We start from the raw sequence: 19,039 nt of genomic DNA, 5'->3' as shown, positions 1-19,039 counted from the left end.
ACTGAAGTGAAGACGGCTCATGGAGGTCTGGGTACTAACTGAGTTGAGGCACGCCCATTCGCGTGTTCAATTTAACGGAAGACGACAAAATTGATTTTGCATCGAAAATGGAGGAGGAAATGTTAGTTCTCATGCACGATGACGAGGTGATCGATGATGATGAATTCCTTGTTTCTCAAGAGGCAAATAGACACGGAAATCTGCATGTTGGACTTCCATATTGGAAATATGAACGTTTTGACCTGGATGGGATGCAAGAGGATGAGTGTGAGGTCAAGTTTCGGTTTAAATAACAAAAAGGCTCGCTGCTGCATTACACATTCCAGACGTTTTCAAGGGCTCAAATGGAGTGGTAGTGGGGCCAGTTGAAGCACTGTGTGTTTGCCTCAAACGTTTTGCGTACCCATGCAGGTATGCAGATCTGATACCAAGGTTTGGTCCTGTGGCTCCTTTCCGTGCTATAATGCTCCTCCAAATGGGCTGCCCCCGTCTAAATATCTCTAGACATGAAGCTTTTTTGCTGAAAATTGCCTCAACTTTGAAAGCAAGGTTTTCGCAGTTAATAGGGCCTGTTCCTTTCCTGGCTATAACGTGTTTATTGTGCAATGTCTAATCCTGGTGTATTTTCACACTACCTTAAAACCCAAAGAGCTGTGTATATCAATCGCTAGAAAATACAAGAAATTTGATTTTGATACTACCTATCCGAAACCAATGTAAGTTGCCTGAGCGAATTAAAATCTAAAATCCTGGCTCATGTTGTTGCCAAATGTGTGTCTTACTCGGCTAGTACAAATGTTGTTTCAAAAGATGCGTTGGTTTTTTCTACTAACCACGAGTTCGGAAAATGAAGTGTTTCACATACAAAGACAAAACATATTCAGGGTTAATCCTTTTTAAGAAGTTGAACGATATAAGTTATATGAATACGAGGAAGGACTATACCTGGCTAAGAAACCCAAAACTCCACATTTTTTCTTGAAATTAGATAACGTAACCAAAAGAAAGTGGCCACAAATATGGGATTTTCTCGTTTAACTAATTTCATGTTCGACAGCTTATCCAAATTAGGTCAAAGCGAAAATAGGAAGCATTCTTAATTTAGGTCACCATATTTTCCAAAATTTAAGTGTTGTTGGTATTCATTTGTAAATGTGCTGAAATTCAATAAAATCGGTCTTCGCAGATATGGAAAACATGACGCTGCCCATGATACGCCTCCGCAGTGTCTTTTTGTTGATTGGAATTCATACTTTTTGGGAGTTTTAAAGAAATCCTTTCAATACTTTAAGCAAATTAGGCAGAACAATCCTATTTCTACACCTGCTATTCTCAGACAAAATATATTTCACATTTGCAAAATTTCCTGAAAATTAAAATCTGCTTAATATTGTGCCATTTAATATGCGAAAAGTTCGCGAAACAGCGATGTGTTCTTTATGCCATCAAAATACAGTCTATACCTTGTACTTTTTTCAAATCCCATCGTTTCTGAATATTGTACACGCCAACAAATCAACATTAAGGCGGAAAAACTTTAGTCGAAAATCTCAGGGCCAAGAAGCAGTGAGAAAAACTTCATTAAAGCGAGAAAAAATTATCGTACCGCAATATAAATCTTAATAAGATCTTAATAGGAGGTCTGACAAAAACGTAATAAAAGCTATTGATTCAACTCTCTTTGGCTAAATTTGAACGCTTTTAATTGGGAATGGAAGATGGAGACGAAGAGTAGATCGTGGTGAAAGAAAACTTGCCATGAAGAGGGCTTTTCTTGGAGGAGGGAGGCATTGCTTCAAAAGGTCACTTTGAAAATTTATTCATTAGCTTATTAAGGTTAGGGGGTTGCAATATGTGACAAAGGTGCCTACAAAAAATATTAAGATAAATAATTACAAAACACATGGCATTACTTAGGGTTGCATAAGTAAATAAATGACCAGTGCCAACAGAGATGTTTGTGCTCACTTGAAGGTGGGGGGGGGGGGGGAGGGGGAAGTCACGCCAAATACTGTCTAAATCATATGCGCTAAATCAAACTACAGGTTTAACGGAGTTGCTTTTTGCTTCAACCTTGATTTCTAATGCTTACACACGACCCAGTTAAAAGCTTGCATTGTTGAAATATTCAATTAAAATTCATGCTTGACATCTGACGTGTTTTTCATCTAAAGCAGAACTCAACAAGACCAAGTTACGTTCTAGACTAAGAAAGAATATACACAAGCATGGAAGACAAATCTTTCTATTGGGTTTGCTTTGCCTGTTTTATCTGCCTGGTTACCTTCGTATGCACCTACCTTTGTCATACACTAAGCAACATGTCTAGTGTCTATGCTAACCTATCAATACCGCACAAATAGTGTCGCTTATTGCAATTTCAAGTACTTAGCGGTTTTTATGAAAAAGATTGTGCTTATTCACAATTCCCGTGACGTTTTTTCCGCATATGCATTGTTTTCTCTTTGGAAATTTCACGAAAAATCCATGTTCAGTGAATCGATTTTCAACACATCGTCTTTATTTGCGCCTCTTTTTCGGGCGATTTGCACCTGAAGATGAAGAAGTACTACTCTCAAAAGAGCTGCTATAGTCCCTGTCACGTGTCTTTGAAGACTTTGTCTTCTTTCTGGCGTCACTTCTCTTTGATTTACTACCACGCCTCCAGCGTTCAGCACTAGAACTGCTACTGAGTGAAGAATGACTTGCAGATCTTTGCTTGGGTGAACGACTTCGCCTGTGTTTCTTTCGTGTCATATCTCTCGAGCGCCTCCTTCTACTGCTTTCCCTCTCGGATGCAGAACTACGACTATCACTACGATGACGATGACTTTTTCTTCTTGGTGGTGAACTTTCTCTGCTCGCACGTGTTTTAGCGCTTCTCTTGCCACTTTCATAGCTTGTACTATGCAAGCGAGAATCTCGCTCCTCACTGTCCCTAAGTTGTCTTCCCTTGGTTTCCCTTTTGCTGGGTTTTGCATTTTCATCAGATGACGAATCATCAGAATCAACACTTTTACGTTGCTTGTGAGCGCGATCTTGCAGTTTCACTACGGCTGTGCTATCTTCTGATTTTCTGACATGTTTTCTTTTTCTTGATAATGCTTCTATATCAATGTCTCCATACAATGAAACGTCACTTGAGCTACCAGAATCTTTTGCCTTCTTAATTATCTTAACCTTTTGACTAATGATATTGAACCCATCCTTTGACGATGGTAAAAGTATACTGCTGCTAAGTGCATCACTAGAATCCTTTTTAGTTGCAAGCAAGCTCTTATCATAGCTGATATACGGATCGTCTTCATCAATGTTTGCTTGGCGTATTTTGGGTGCAAGCTTCCGACTTGTCTCTCTACCTGCAACTACCTCTGATCCTATACCTTGACCGCCACTTTTGGGCTCTTCAACTTCCCTTGATTCACGTGTAACATCCCACCTCCCACCACGCTTCAGGGACTTGCTTCCATCGTCAGCGTAAAATTTTGAATAGCTGTTCTTGGCTTCTGCTTCGAATTTTTGTTCATTCATTGGCTCATTAACCTTTTCGAAATCACTATCACTTTCATATTTACCTCCATCCCCTCTCTTAGGATTCCTAGTCTTATTCTTTTCCTTACTTATCTTTTTCGTCTCAATTTCATTATCTAGATCTTCCAGGCCACTAGCTGAGCTCTCCCTCTTCCTCCTAATCTTCTCTTTAGGTGCTTTATGGTACCTACTCTTCGCTTCATCTCTGTACTTTTTCTGTTCTCTGTCTTCATCATCACTTGAGTCCCCATCTGAGTAATGTCTCTTTTTCCCTTTGCTGTGTTCTTTTTGTCTTTTTACCTCCTTTTTACTACTCCTTTTGGCTTCTCTATCGTCATAATCTCTGTGAATTAAACCTTCACGCGACTGTTTTTCGATATTCCTCTTTCTTGATGCTTGCTTACTTGACCCTTTTCGAGATTCATACGAGTCTGATTGTTCATTACCACTCCCCGCATCTGTGTTATTACTAGAGCTGGCAGTTATTTCCCTCCATACTTTCTTTGTGTCTTGCCTTCCTCTTCGCCTGCTACTGTAATTCTCCTTGTCTTTAACTCTCCTTGTTTCATCTTCTGATTCACTTTCAAATCCCTTACTTCTCTTTTTCTTGGCTACGGACCTCTCATCCTTTTCTCTTGATTTTCCTCCCCTCCGAGTATAGCTACCTCCTTGCTTGCTAGGCGCTTCCTCGTCTGATGAAAAGCTCTCTGAAGAATCGTTTTGATATTTACGCAATTCTCCCTTTCTGTTCCTCTTCCCCTTTACTTCAATCGACTCTGAAGATGAATAATCCGAGTTGTGCTTCTTTCCTTTTGATGTTAGACCGAGGGAACTACCAACCTTCTTCTTTCGCGTCTCTCTATCACTACTATGAAAATCATTGCTTGCGTCCCTGTGCGCCTTTTCCTTACCGTATTCTTCCTTTTTCTGTCTGCGATTCCTTCTTGCTACCTGCTCTGTTTCTTCATCAGAGGTAAAGCTGTTCTGATCATCGTCCATCTTGCGCTTTCTCTCTTCCTTCACTTCTCTTTTCCCTCTCTTTTTGCCAATACTTTGTCGCGCTATTTGATGATATTCGGACTCTGACTCTTCCCTTGAATCTGACCTTTTTACAACTCTCGCTTTTCTTTTCGAGCTACTCTCTTGGTTTTTTCTGTCATTCTCTCCTCGAGCTTTTGAGCGAGATGTCCTTTCCAAACTATTTTCTTCCCCACTAGCTGAATGATCCGACAACCTTCGAGAATCTTCGATACTACGCACATAATGCTCTTTATTTGAACTTATGACCAACACTTCAGAATTATCTGAATTTAATCCTTCTTTTCGAGCCGACCTACTCAATCTGTCATTCTTTCTATAAACCCTACCTTCAGAGGCATTCAACTCTAGTATCTTTGTGCCAGCCAACTCAGGGCTTCTTTCCATGTAACCAACAATGTGCTCATTTTTCTCTTCCCTTGCAGATTCATTCAAATGGATCGAGTCTTCATTATTCTTCGAAAACGCTTCCAGATTCAAAACATTCTCACTCTTCAAAGACCTTGAGCGGTTCTTCATTTTCAATTTGATACGTTCTCGCATTTCTGCTTCAGCGTCCAGTGAAATGGAGAATCCTGGCTTCTGTTGATCATCCACCGGATTTGCCAATTCCTGTTCTTGTTGGATTTTCTCTATCCTATTCAACTCTGCAATGGCTGCTTCTGTCCGTTTACTGTCATGAGCTGTATCACCTGCAACAGGATCACGTTCTTTATCAGAATCAGCACTACCACTGTCTTCCTCTTTTCTCTTCTTGTGTTTCTTTTTCTTCTTCTCCTTTTTCTTGTGTTTCTTTTTCTTTTTCAATTTCTCTTTTTCTTTTCGAATATCGTTATCGGATTCAGAACCTACATCTTCCCCCACACTTCCAACCCGATTCATGGAACTAGGATGTTCACTATTTTCTACAATTGCAATTTCTTCTTTTTTTGCACCCTTACGCTTCGAATCATAATCTTTCTGAACAGCCTCCCTAGGTCGATTGTTGGTCTTTTTCTTCTCAATATATTCATAACGCTTAGAAATATCTCGTCCAAACATGTCAACCTTCGCTGCTTTCTGCTGCATGTTTTCATCTTCACCATCTTTCCTTTCTCTAACATATCTACCCTCTGATGTATCTAGCAATTTTCTTCCGGCATCTTCGTCATCATCCTCATTTTCATCCCATCGTCCTCTGAAAGATTTTTCCTGAGCCTCGGTTTTCATTTCTTCCCTATTTATGTCTATTGTTTCTTTTTCCCTGGCATCACTCTTCAACCCCATAAGATCTCCCTCACTTTTCTCAATTTGATCCCACCTCTGGTTAGGTCGTTTAGCTGACGTATCACCTTGCTTTTTCTCTGTCTTTTCGCACCCTTCACCGCTTATAGCCTTTCCATCACTTTCAAACCTTCCCTTACCCTCTCTGCTACGGCTTCTCTTATCTGCTTTACCTCCTTTATACTCTGATTCAATAGGCCTTCTTTTCCTCTCTGTGGCAATTGGCTTGTCTTGACCGGCGTGACCAGGTCTTCTATTACTTCTTTCTTCAACAGGGTCTTTTCTACCATGTCTATTAGCAGTTTCACCATCTTTAAGAAGGGCATGTTCCTGGCTTTCACTTCGACTTCTTCTTCTATCAAAGCGTCCAGGAAGTCTCTTACGACCAGAATCATCAGCTTCATGACTTTTTGATCTGGGCCGCTCTCTTCTGTCTCTTCTTTGCCTGCCCTCTTGACGCCTAACATCTAAAATACTTCTTTGAAAATTTCCCCCAAAATTACCTCTTCCAACTCCTCTTCTTCCTCTACCACGAAAATTGCCACCAATCGGTCTACGGTTTTCAACTCTTGGTCTGAACCTTCCTTTTTTCCATTTTTCAACAATATCATCTTTATCATCATCATCTTCATTGGCTTTTTCATTGTCATTGGTCTCTTCTTCTGGTCTGATAGCATCTTGCTCTCTGTAAAATTGAAAATTGATTCACTCATAAGCTTTAAGGTTAGGCTGGGCATTTTCGTCAGGATTACATCCCCCTTGCCGTCTCTATTACTCGTCACAATATAAATCACGAGTAAATGACACTCTTCGTCATCATCACTTTTCGAATAAAATTTCTTGAATGGATACAAAATCATTTTCGTATTCCCAATTCCATTCACATTCACTTACAATCCGGGCCATGAGACCAACAAATATTGAAACCAATCCTCTTCCCCCAATTAAAAGTTGAAAGGGCAATCTCAAAACCGTCTTTCTGCAATTGTAGTTACTTTTAACAAGTATTTTTTACTAGCTTAATTTTCAGCTAGTTCAAGACATTTTGCTACAGCGCTAAAATATATTTCAACCAAATCAATTGTATGCAAATTAACAGTTTAAACGGAACTAAAATGCATCATATATTTTTCTATCTTTTCACCAGTCTGCGTGATCTCTATTTCGAAACTTTCAACATTATTACCTCATCGTTTCAAACCCATACACAAAGAAAACCACGTAGTCACTAGCTTTATAGTCAATGGAGAAACTCTAACTGGTTTCTACCCACAAGTTTACATTGATATAAAAATGGCAGATCTGACTTACTCTGCACTGTCAAAATCTCCTGGATAAAGCTCTTTGAATCCTGAATGTCCCCATCTAAAAACAGACACAGTTATAAAGCATTTTGTTGCATAGATGCACATCAAAAACTGAGATAGAACTAACAGTGAAAGAAAACATTAGAAATTAGCAGAAAAAAGCAAAAGGCAAAATTTACGAACTATTATGACTTCATAGGGTACATATTATTGATTACTTTTATTTTTTATCTAATCATATTTTTTTATCAATATACATCAAGTCCATTTTGAACTTTTCAAATCAAGTTTTTCAAATATATAAACGTGCTATAATTTACTAGAAAAAACGTCTTTTAACTTTCTACATAAAAATTAAAAAAATCATACAGACTAAGCGTTGATAATGAAACTAAAATGTTAAGGTGCAAAATGCAGTCTCACCTGTCTGGATCATTTTCTTCAAATTCCATTAGCCTTTTGGTCCAAATTCCAGCTTTTGTAGGTGCAGCAATTTGCTTTCTATCTCTAACATCGTCACTGTACATCCTACCTCTAAATTTATCATCTTTCTTAATCTTGCGACTTCTGTGGTAATCATAATCATCATCGTCACTCCGGTCTGCATTTTTACCCTTCTCGTATTGTTTCCACATTTCATCTGTTTCTTTAATCTATGCATGGATCGATTTTAAATGTTTACAACTGGATATCTGATAACCCAATACAATCGTTGATCAAAACATCAATAGAATGAAAGGCAAATAAAGGTTGTTGCAACAAATATGGTTGTTGTGATTTTGCATATGATTGTTGACAAAAAATAGAGTTAATCAAAATGAGATTTGGTTAAGATTCTGTTTGGAGTTCTAATATTCACAAAAACTGAGGAAACATCACTCAACCATTAAACAATTAGGATACAGCTATTTTCCCTAAAGTTCCAGAAAATAACGTTTTCCATAAAATTAGTAGAGTTTGTCTTTCTCTCATTTCCAAATGAAAAAATACAGCCGTCAAATTTTCAAAATGAAACTGGACGTTGGCAAGCATATTTAAGTAAAAGAATGGCAAAGTAAAAGAGTGGCTATGAACTTAATTTTTAGGCAATGACATGCAGTTCTAAAAAGTTTCTAATAATTTATAGGTAACATTTAAACATTTTTTGTTATTCAGTGTGCAGATTTTGAATCAATCTTAGAGGAATTCCCAATCATCATAAGATTTCCAAGGATTCCTAAGAACTAGTCTGCAAATTGATCTGATATTTTCAAGAATTTATCAAAAAACTTGCAATAAGAGAACTTTGTTAAGGAAAATAAACAAGTCTAATAATAGAAGCCATTTTAATAAAGCATAGAATAATATAAGGTGTTTACCCGATTGTGTGTATCTGTGTGTTTCACCACATTTCTAAAGGCAGATTTGTCTATTTGCATGAGCTTTCCTCCAATTATTGTTGTCATTTTTAAACCACATCAGCAAAAGGGAATACTACCAAATCTAGAAAACGAATTTAAAAATAGGCACTAGAATTTGACAAATAGCATTGCTCCAAATTGAAAACAGGTATTATTGAAAATGCAGGAAATTTGAAGTCAGGGCAAGACAAACAATTCAAAACAACACTGTAAACAGGTCTTGCCCTCAAGCAGCTATAGAGAGGAATTGATTGACCCCCCGAAAACGTAAAATAATATTAGCATCAAACAAAATAATGCTTTGAAACAATGTTTAAAAAACTTAAACCATCTTTGCAGAGATAATCAATACCATTAATTTTTTGATAACATGATATATCTGCTTTTTAAATTAAAACATTTTTTTATGAACTTTTACTTACGGTCTACATAAAAAAATTGGTAGAGTGCAAGCCTATTGCTTTGATAAGATGATGTCACATTTTCCCATTGTTTAAAGGGTATATCTGTGATGGAAAACACAGAACATCATAAGCTCTTTGAGAGTGGAATCTTTTGAAAATGCAATGATATTTGAGTAGTTGCAAAATGACCTTGAATTTGTTTTCATTAAGACAAAAAGCAACATTTGCAGAACATATCTGTGAAGACATAGCCTCAGACCCTATTCACACGATACAGTATTCAAATGAATACACAACAATATGCAGATTTCTAATTTGTTAATGCTACAAGAAGCCAATTTCTACTTTTAGTATTGTTTTTGAAACATTATTTGAGTGAGAGCCCCACTTGTTCTTGCATCCCTGATCATACTGTACTGTTTTTTTGTTTATTAAAAGAAACTAAGACTACTATGTGAAATGTAAACTACTTTATGTTTTGTATATGGGTAAACAGGAAGACATTCCTACATATATGCTTTGTGATAACAGCCTCCTTGTTGTGACACAAAAAGCCATGCATTTTGATAAAACCAGGAGTGATAAGGAAAGAGTTTTTCAAGTGATATGGGCCTTTGAAAATAAAAAAAGATATCTAGAAAAATCTACATGTCTTTTGTGAGTTAATGTTTCTCATTTTACAATCTGGTGCTTTTTGGTTTTTTAATTGAACTTCATTGAAAAAGCAGGCTCTGACTGCAAATAAAGTAAACAGCAAAAATTTTGAAAATGCAAATAGTTTGCTCTAATGCATAACTTCAGTACAAAATTGAAACATTAATTTTTTGCAATGTTTTGGTTTAAAAAATTTATGCTAAGAACAAGGTATTTTTGGAACACTAATAGAAATTAAAATGGATCAAACAGAGAGGCGCATAGCTAATGTAGCCTTATATGTTTCTAATGACCTTAAAGGCTTAACTTGACTATCCTAGAAGCAGTTTGCCACTACTTTCTTTCAAAAAAAGATCTGCCTAAGGTTCAACATGGTCTAGTATAAAGCATGTAAGAAATTATCTATCAGGTTTCAGCCATTAACAGCTCAATTCATTAACTGGGACAAAATTACTCGTTAAGGATCCCTGAGTTGAGATGGGTTGCATCTTGTGTTTTCTAGACAGTACATTTAGAAAATATTTGCATCTTGAATACATGACATTCAGGCTGAAAACTTTGTTGCATGCTCATAATTTTTTGCCTGTGCACACATCTGTGTGCCTTTTTGCCACACACAAAATCTTTATATATATAATGAAAACGAACAATATTAACTCTAAAAATAGCTAAGAATGATTTCAGGCCTCAAACAAAGTTTGAAGTTTGGCATGTCATTGCCATAGAGCCTTGTTGAATATGAGATCATTGCAAATAAGACCAAATTTAGACTTTCTATGTCCCAAAGGCTCTCTCTAGATTAGTTTATCTATATAGAGTGCTCCTCCTTAATCAATCTATCTTATATACAATCATGTAATGTCTGTTTCTTTATTTAGTTTGTAATTTTGTAAGCATTGTTGTATTTAATTTTAACATCGTAATTTATTTAATTGTATTGTAGTTGTGTAGAATTGAATGTAGGATGGATTGATAATTATATGAAACTTGAAACTTATAAGTATGACGTCTATTAACTCTAGGTACTGTACCAAACCTACACATTGACCAGACTGCAGAGTATGACAGATGCAGAGTGTGAGATCAGTTGGTTACCCACTCAAAAAATTTGAAATTGCAAACCAAATGAAAGGAAATAGGTGTCCTACATGGGTAAAATGTGCCTAAAATGATCATGTATACACGGCAAGCTTGGTTAAAATGGCATAGGACCATTCTAGAATGTGTACAATCAAGGACCTGTGGATGGTGTGAATAGCCCCCTCACGCTCCTGGTTAAATTTGCAGTAAAACTACAATATTACCCTCATTCATGCTCTTCATGGGGTCACACTGTCAAAATATTTATTATTCATATTTTCTTTTATCTTATTTTGTTTTCACTACTTAATTAACTTAATTATACTAACATACTAACCATTGTACGTTCCCCGCGCAATAACTTTTTGCTCATATGCTGTCCACGCATTTTTGCAAATTTAGATTTATCCGAGCAGTTAGAACATGGACTTTCGTGTGAATTCCGTGCATAGCCTAATCTTGAGCCCTAAAAGTACTATTTAAAAATGAAATCCCGCAGCTTTTAACCTGTCATTTTGCAACATGATCTGTTCCCGCGCAAGCGTAAGCGACAGAAAATAATTCCCCGCGCACAAAAAATACTTTGCACTCTGGCCTATTTATAGGTTAATGTACAGTAAATAATAGATAGATAGGCCTATCGTCTCTAGCGTGCAACACAATAGCTTAAAGGTACATGCGTGACCAAATACAAAAACCGGGACATTTAAATATACGAAAGAAGCATATAGTTTTGATGTACCGAATAAGTTCCAAGTATGCTGCCATGTTTTGTCGATTAGCATGCGGACAGATTATTCCGGAACAAGGTGTCTTCTCTGTTTAGGTCAATCAATCTGTCTTAACTATGTTCCTGTACACAAAATGACTTAAAATGACCTTATCCCTCGTTTGCAAAAAAATGTATAATAAATTTTATGCTTAAATGCTTAAGGTAAAACTGAACAAGCTTACCATGCAAAGCTGAACCCAACCAAGATCGCACGCCATTTTCGGATATCAGTGGGGCCTGAGCAGCTGAGAACGAGGTTGAATGGAAATGTCTACCAATTCCACATAGGAGCAGGTGAGAAATCGAGATGTCCAGGGAGATGTCCAGGGGGTTGTGCGGAGTCCCCTTATAAAGCAAAAATTCCAAGCTGCCTGAATTTTCCGTAGAGAGAATAAACAAGAAACTATTTCATACACCCGCTTTTTCTGTTTAATTTAGATTGATGCCCCAATTTTCTCATACATGATCTTACAAGACCAGACCACATTTATGACCAGGCTACAAGCCCATGCATCCTCATTAATCTTGCTGAATTCTTCATTACCCTTATTTTTCCTGTTAAATGTTGAACTGCGTCTTTAACATTTAGAAATCTGCGTTCTTTTGTAGGGAGTTTAAATTCTCTACTTTTTTGAGTTTGATGATGTTAAAAAACACAACTGTTCTGGGATCACTATCTCCCTTTTATAGAGAAGGGTATTTAGAATAGATTTATGTCTAAAATCCATTACTTCCTAACCTTGTAGCAGAAAGTTGGATGGCTCGAAAAAATTCCAAGAAGCTAGCAAACTAATTCATTGAATGCGTAAGATGGGCCATACAGAAATTACAGATAACCCAACAACAGCGTCCTGAGATAAACGGAAGTCCAATTCTCAAAAGCCATGATACTTCCAAAAACGAAAAAATTTGTGTGGATGGGGAAGGAAAATCAATGAACTTTGTAGTCGTTGATAGATATTTGATTGTAATTTAGACAAAAATATTCCTGATTCTTATATATTCACATTTATTATTAAAGATGACATTGCTCACTTCCACAAGGATATAGTGTGTGACTACGCATTACTTTCACAGAGCCTCTTACCCTGCACACCCTTTCTGGCTGAATGACTCATGTTTTCAGCAAAATTCAGATGAATTCTTTGCGCAATCGAGCACTAGAGTTAACAAAATAACTGCTACAGCGACAGCAAATGAATACATCTATGTGCAACTCAACTGTTAGCAAGAATGAACAGACACCAAGGGGAATATCTTAGAAAAACGAAACATATCAGGAGAATGATGAAGAAAATAACAATCCTCGCCCATTCTCAGGTTAGTTATGGTTGTTAGGTGGACAACTTCTTCTAAAAACATCCAAGGAGCTCATTTCAAGGAATGTACTTGTGAAATACGGTTAATTTGCATAGGGTGGCTTACTCAAAAAGCAGCCCTCTTTAGAGTTTTACTTGTATGTTATGTTTGACTCTTCTGATTCCGTGTGCAACTACATCTTCATTCATTTTCATTAACTTTAAAATCATCACAAAATTATCGAAAATTATTTTTTTTGAGTTACATTTCATCGATGTAAGATGAATGCAAAAACACCTTCTTAATTATAAAGAGGTGGCTATCTTAATTTAACTTCTTAAAATCATTTAGAAAAGGTACTAGAAACAGGGGAACCATCCATATCAGGAATGAAGAGAGAGCAATAACATAAGAAAAAGATTTGGGTATTAATTTCAAATGTTCAAAATAGATAATATACATAAACAATTTACATCATGGTGTGTCATCTCTAAATAATATATTACGAACTAGGCCAATATCGCTTTCTATAGATTTAGTTTGGCAGGAGCTTGTTAGGAGCTAAAAGAGGCAGCATACCTTATTTCCAACTATGTGACACCATTTTCTAAATCATTGCACAGTATCAATTTGACTAGAGCTTGTATAGGTATAAGAGAATAACTTGTCAAGCCTGAACCCAAGAAGGATCGAAATTGTCGGCTCTTTGCAGCTTATATTATTCGAGTGAATATCCATGAAAAATTTTTTTCACAAAGGCAACCGGCCAAAAAAGTTTCTTTGTTCAAAATTTCACAAACATGCTGTTAATGTAAGCATAAAAATTTATCACATCTTTCGCTGTCTCACTACAATATTGTTATTAGAAGTTATCTCGGCCTGTATACCTCGCAAAGAAGAATAACGACAGGTGCCCTAGGTATTCCAAGTTGTCCCGCCAAGTAGGAATTAATTCGTGTGTCTATAAGGCCTAACAAAAAAAATTTCATTATAAACTTGCACCGGTATGCTAAAAAGTACGCAAAATAATTTTAAAAAAGCTAAAAGTCTCTATTAACATTTTTACAACAACAAATGTACACACACAAAACAGATTAAGCTTAACGCTAATGTTGTATTTTAATATCAGAAAGAATTCTACCGTTAACAAAAAATATGCTTTAGTTCAGTGACATCCAGTTTGGCACAATTCATTTTAGTCAACTGACTTATACTGAAAACAGTATTATGCAATAATTGCTGTAGCAGTCTTAAAAATTCAACATTATAAGCACTGTTATCGTATCGCTCGAAAGTGACTTTGAAATACACGAAAAAGTCATTTTCTAAATAAGATCTTTTCGAAATATAGTCACCAAGCACGTTTTCAACAGAGCTAGAAGCTATGGAAAAATTGAAGATTTCTGATCAAAATATTTACATCGTGCAAGGTATCTTATATACACCTTTAACATGCTGTAGAACTCTCGTTTAATACGTAAACATTCTAAATACTTGTCTTTGTAGAGAAAGCAGTGGCGTTCAAAAAATAGTCTTCTCTTATTTCGGTATTCTAAACTGGAATGCTTGGCCAGCGAGCTATTACAGGAAGAGAAAAAGAGAAATGGTTCAGTATAACGCTGAAAGAAAGATAATTTGGAAATATTTGAAACTCTCTATCTATCAGCTCTTCAAGTATATTATCAAATATCGAATCGCACTTATCTATTATTGTATAATATATCATTAATCATATAGCATACATAATAAAATATAATATAATATAATAAAATAAAATATAATATAATAAAATAAAATAAAATAAAATAAAATATAATATAATATAATATAATATAATATAATATAATATAATATAATATAATATAATATAATATAATATAATATAATATAATATAATATAATATAATATAATATAATATAATATAATATAATATAATATAATATAATATAATATAATATAATATAATATAATATAATATAATATAATATAATATAATATAATATAATATAATATGATATGATATGATATGATATGATATGATATGATATGATATGATATGATATGATATGATATGATATGGAGACATGTGCAAGCAACGATAAGCGTTTATTTTTTACATGGACAGACGAAGAGCTGCTAAAATGCAAAATGGCGAAGACTGGGAGACTGTTATGTCAATCCCTATGTCTATCCAGAAACAACAACAGAGGGCTTTCTAAATAGCCAGGATAAAGAAAAACTTACAAAAGAAAAGGGGAAAACGAAAATAAACAAAATGATGACAAGGTTCACAACGGAACGGTTGTTTATATAGTTCATACAAGATTCGTTTTGGCCATTTGCGTTGAACAAACGACTGCATATAAAAAATTAAAACCAGAAGGAAGATTGGTGTAAATTTAGATTATCTACTTCGCCTCCTCTTCGCATCGAGGTTACTGTGTTGAGCACAATTTATTACGTTCTGATAGGAGATATCTTCCAATCACATGATTCAACCCGCTATTCAAAGAACAATAGGTTTGTAAAGGTATATAATACCCCGCTTACACCATGCACTCAAGCTCAGTATTTTTGAGCGCATCTTTTATTCCGCTCTCAAGATGATTTGCAACGTAAACAATTTTCTACAAAAAGACCTTGTTCCAGACGACATTTCGGCGAAGTCGAAGCCATACCAGGTCTGACGTTACTTCATGTGCAATTCGAAAGTTTTATGCATTAGACTACATTTGCGAGCCGCCACTGATTATATTACATTACATTAAAGTTATATTATATTATATTATATTGTATTGTATTGTATTGTATTGTATTATATTATATTATATTATATTATATTATATTATATTATATTATATTATATTATATTATATTATATTATATTATATTATATTATATTATATTATATTATATTATATTATATTATATTATATTATATTATATTATATTATATTATATTATATTATATTATATTATATTGTATTGTATTGTATTGTATTGTATTGTAATGTATTGTATTGTATTGTATTATATTTTGCTATTATTATGTATTCTATATAGTAAACTTTAAATGATGATAGCTACATCGCAGCAAACAATGTTATTTACAAACATCACAAAGATGTAAATACACGCTCTCACCATTCTGAACTTTGAAGCAAGCACTTTTCCGTACTCCTCGGCGTTTTGGTCAGGGGGGATGATGGTGGCAAATCTTTTCGACTGTGCGACGTTTAAATATTTGTTACCTCTTGGGAGAAACGTCTTTCGAACTGTAAGCTGTCAATCAAAATAAGACCATCTTTAAAGTTTTAGTCCACTGCTTTAAGAGTATTGAGGTAGAAATGTTCTAATTCTGACAGCAATATCAAAGAACCTTGCTATACAGCTATCACTTTTTAAACACAATTTTCTAGTCTGCATGGATGTCACTTATTAATTTAAGACAAAACTACGATGAGGTGAAAGGCCTTAAAGTAACACAGCTTCATAGGCTCAAGAGCATTTCAAATCCTTCAAATTCATCTTGTAGTTCAAACACAAAACAAAAAATTACAAATTTACAAGTTTACAAGTGTATGTTTACAATCTAGAAAAACAGATGCCATAAGCAAAAAAACTTCAATGATATAATTAACTGAAATTCACATATAATTTGCAAAACTGCATTCCAGTTGAGGACTGTATCTCATTTAGAGCAAATAGATCAATATATTTTAAAATTCTTGCGTTAGTTTTCACGCTTTATTAATTATGTAGTTTATTAGGCATAAATCATTTTGTACTAGCCTCGGATTGAATTTGGGGGTTAGATCAGGGCACAGAATAGGAATTAGGCAGAAGGGGAACTCCTGCCTCTCAGGCGAAGCCTGAAAAAACTAGCGTATGCGTTAACTTATACGAGGCTTAGCATGTATCTGTCGGGGAAATTTTGAAAAAGAATGAAAGTAGACAACTTTATTTGGGACGATATGCCCCATGATAGTGAACAAATTCAATTATGTATCATAATTCGTTTATATCTGATTAATGAATGATAATATGTCATGGCTAAGTTCGTCTAATGAAATCGAGGTTAAAGGGGAATAAAGCAATTCTATTGTTGACTCAGGCACAGAATAGGAATTAGGCAGAAGGGGAACTCCTGCCTCTCAGGCGAAGCCTGAAAAAACTAGCGTATGCGTTAACTTATACGAGGCTTAGCATGTATCTGTCGGGGAAATTTTGAAAAAGAATGAAAGTAGACAACTTTATTTGGGACGATATGCCCCATGATAGTGAACAAATTCAATTATGTATCATAATTCGTTTATATCTGATTAATGAATGATAATATGTCATGGCTAAGTTCGTCTAATGAAATCGAGGTTAAAGGGGAATAAAGCAATTCTATTGTTGACTCAGGCACAGAATAGGAATTAGGCAGAAGGGGAACTCCTGCCTCTCAGGCGAAGCCTGAAAAAACTAGCGTATGCGTTAACTTATACGAGGCTTAGCATGTATCTGTCGGGGAAATTTTGAAAAAGAATGAAAGTAGACAACTTTATTTGGGACGATATGCCCCATGATAGTGAACAAATTCAATTATGTATCATAATTCGTTTATGTCTGATTAATGAATGCTAATATGTCATGGCTAAGTTCGTCTGATGAAATCGAGGTTGAAGGGGAATTAAGCAATTCTATTGTTGACTCAGGCACAGAATAGGAATTAGGCAGAAGGGGAACTCCTGCCTATCAGGTGAAGCCTGAAAAAACTAGCGTATGCGTTAACTTATACGAGGCTTAGCATGTATCTGTCGGGGAAATTTTGAAAAAGAATGAAAGTAGACAACTTTATTTGGGACGATATGCCCCATGATAGTGAACAAATTCAATTATGTATCATAATTCGTTTATATCTGATTAATTAATGATAATATGTCATGGCTAAGTTCGTCTAATGAAATCGAGGTTAAAGGGGAATTAAGCAATTCTATTGTTGACTCAGGCACAGCTATTTTGTGATCAGGGTCGGAGTGCAAACATGGCGTTTTGTCATGTGCGCTCTCTCGGTCGCAGCGGGTACTAGGCATTACGTACGCTTATACAACAAATTACAATTTACTTAAGCCTGTGATTTGAGTTTACCACTGCAATGATCTTATAGGGGAGCTTCTTTTACTAAGTCAGTAGAGAAAACTGCAAAGAAGTTGATCTTTCTAAATCACAGGTTTTGCAAGGATAATTCTCTCTGTTCCAGCATTTATTCAGTATTTGAAATAGTGTTATGTAGTGGCGCTTTCTGTAAGATATTGCCAGATCTACTCGACGTTGCTAAAACGAGGAACAAGCGGAACAACCTAGTAACAAGCGGAACAACCCAGTAACAACCCAGGAACAAGCGGAACAACCCAGTAACAACCCAGGAACAAGCAGAACAACCCAGTAACAAGCGGAAATGTGAAGTTATTGTTTTGTAAATAACACATGGGGGCGTTTATAAGCCAACTCTCTAAAGTTCGTGTGGGCTAGCACGTGCACTATCAAGAGGCCGTCAAACACTTCCGTTATGTAATTTTTTGGCAGTTCGCGGCCATTTTCCCTCCTTTTCACACAACCGTACATAGTTTGATGGATCAGAAAACCTGTCGTTGTGGTTTTTCACTCGAATCAAACACCGACATAGCAAGGCAAGGGCTGGTACACAAAAAGCCCAAATTGAGGGGTCGAAAATTGAGGTGGGGGATAATATTTAGAATATATTAATGGCAACCGAAGGGGCAAAAGGACCGGGGGGTGTGGGGGTGTCACACCTCCCCGATAGTATCTCAATGAGAAATTTCAGGTAAAATCTCAATAAACTAACAACAAATGTTGCCAAGTTTGTACGAGAAATAATCAGACAAGGCAAAAAATTGGAAATTCTCCTGTGAACTGAATCAAAACTCCATTTCTAGGCATAGATTTATACTCATTACTTTTGATTGTACACTATTAATTGTCGCATTTTTTATGTTGCTACTGTTGTTTAATCTGCTGCAAATTGTTGCTTATTATGTTTGTAAGAAGAAGCACTCGATTAACGTAAATAGCTGATGTAAGAATGGCTCTTCAACTAAGTGTATTTAGATAAATTAATTTTTTATGATGATGATGAAAACGCCAAACATTGGTTGCGTGTTTGTCACCTTGCCATCATTAGTTCACGATACTGTGCCATTCAATCGCCTGGGGAGAAAATGACATTGATGTGCCTACGAGAAACTGATGGTTTGCCCAGAAATAATCAAATAAAGGCTTACTCT

General features: G+C 35.6%; 2 protein-coding genes across 3 annotated transcripts in view; both read right to left on the bottom strand.

The window, feature by feature from the left end:
- Positions 1-152: 152 nt before the first annotated feature.
- On the bottom strand, positions 153-12,833 carry LOC148959814 (uncharacterized). Its single transcript, XM_089109635.1, has 5 exons — positions 11,632-12,833; positions 8,498-8,621; positions 7,563-7,792; positions 7,144-7,197; positions 153-6,517 (listed from the first exon to the last, which is right to left on the bottom strand). Exons 2-5 carry the CDS (start codon positions 8,582-8,584, stop codon positions 2,521-2,523), a joined length of 4,368 nt encoding a protein of 1,455 aa, XP_088965761.1. The 5' UTR covers positions 8,585-8,621; positions 11,632-12,833; the 3' UTR covers positions 153-2,520.
- A 220-nt stretch (positions 12,834-13,053) lies between these two features.
- The window catches only part of LOC135695131 (uncharacterized), an 80,038-nt gene continuing 74,052 nt past the window's right edge, over positions 13,054-19,039 (bottom strand). The window contains exons 34-35 of one of the 2 annotated variants that reach the window (XM_065214113.2): positions 15,894-16,031; positions 13,054-14,326 (exon numbers count right to left, since the gene is read on the bottom strand). In XM_065214113.2, coding sequence (XP_065070185.1) covers positions 14,288-14,326; positions 15,894-16,031 — 177 coding nt within the window. In that variant the 3' untranslated portion in view covers positions 13,054-14,287. The remainder of the gene's footprint in view (positions 14,327-15,893; positions 16,032-19,039) is intronic. The other variant, XM_089109636.1, reaches the window with a different exon arrangement.

This window comes from Rhopilema esculentum, chromosome 8 (assembly GCF_057945365.1).
Source record: "Rhopilema esculentum isolate cy_ngs chromosome 8, ASM5794536v1, whole genome shotgun sequence".
Lineage (NCBI taxonomy): Eukaryota > Metazoa > Cnidaria > Scyphozoa > Rhizostomeae > Rhizostomatidae > Rhopilema > Rhopilema esculentum.
The sequence above is the reverse complement of the archived record's forward strand: the minus strand, read 5'-3'. Positions and strand labels throughout refer to the sequence as shown.

Excerpts from the sequence above, each read along its gene's own strand:
- LOC148959814 (XM_089109635.1), bottom strand. The coding sequence starts at position 8,584 with ATGACAACAATAATTGGAGGAAAGCTCATGCAAATAGACAAATCTGCC. Across the intron at positions 7,793-8,497 it reads ACACAGATACACACAATCGG|ATTAAAGAAACAGATGAAAT; the intron begins GTAAACACCTTA and ends ATCCATGCATAG. Across the intron at positions 6,518-7,143 it reads GGAGATTTTGACAGTGCAGA|AGAGCAAGATGCTATCAGAC; the intron begins GTAAGTCAGATC and ends TCAATTTTACAG.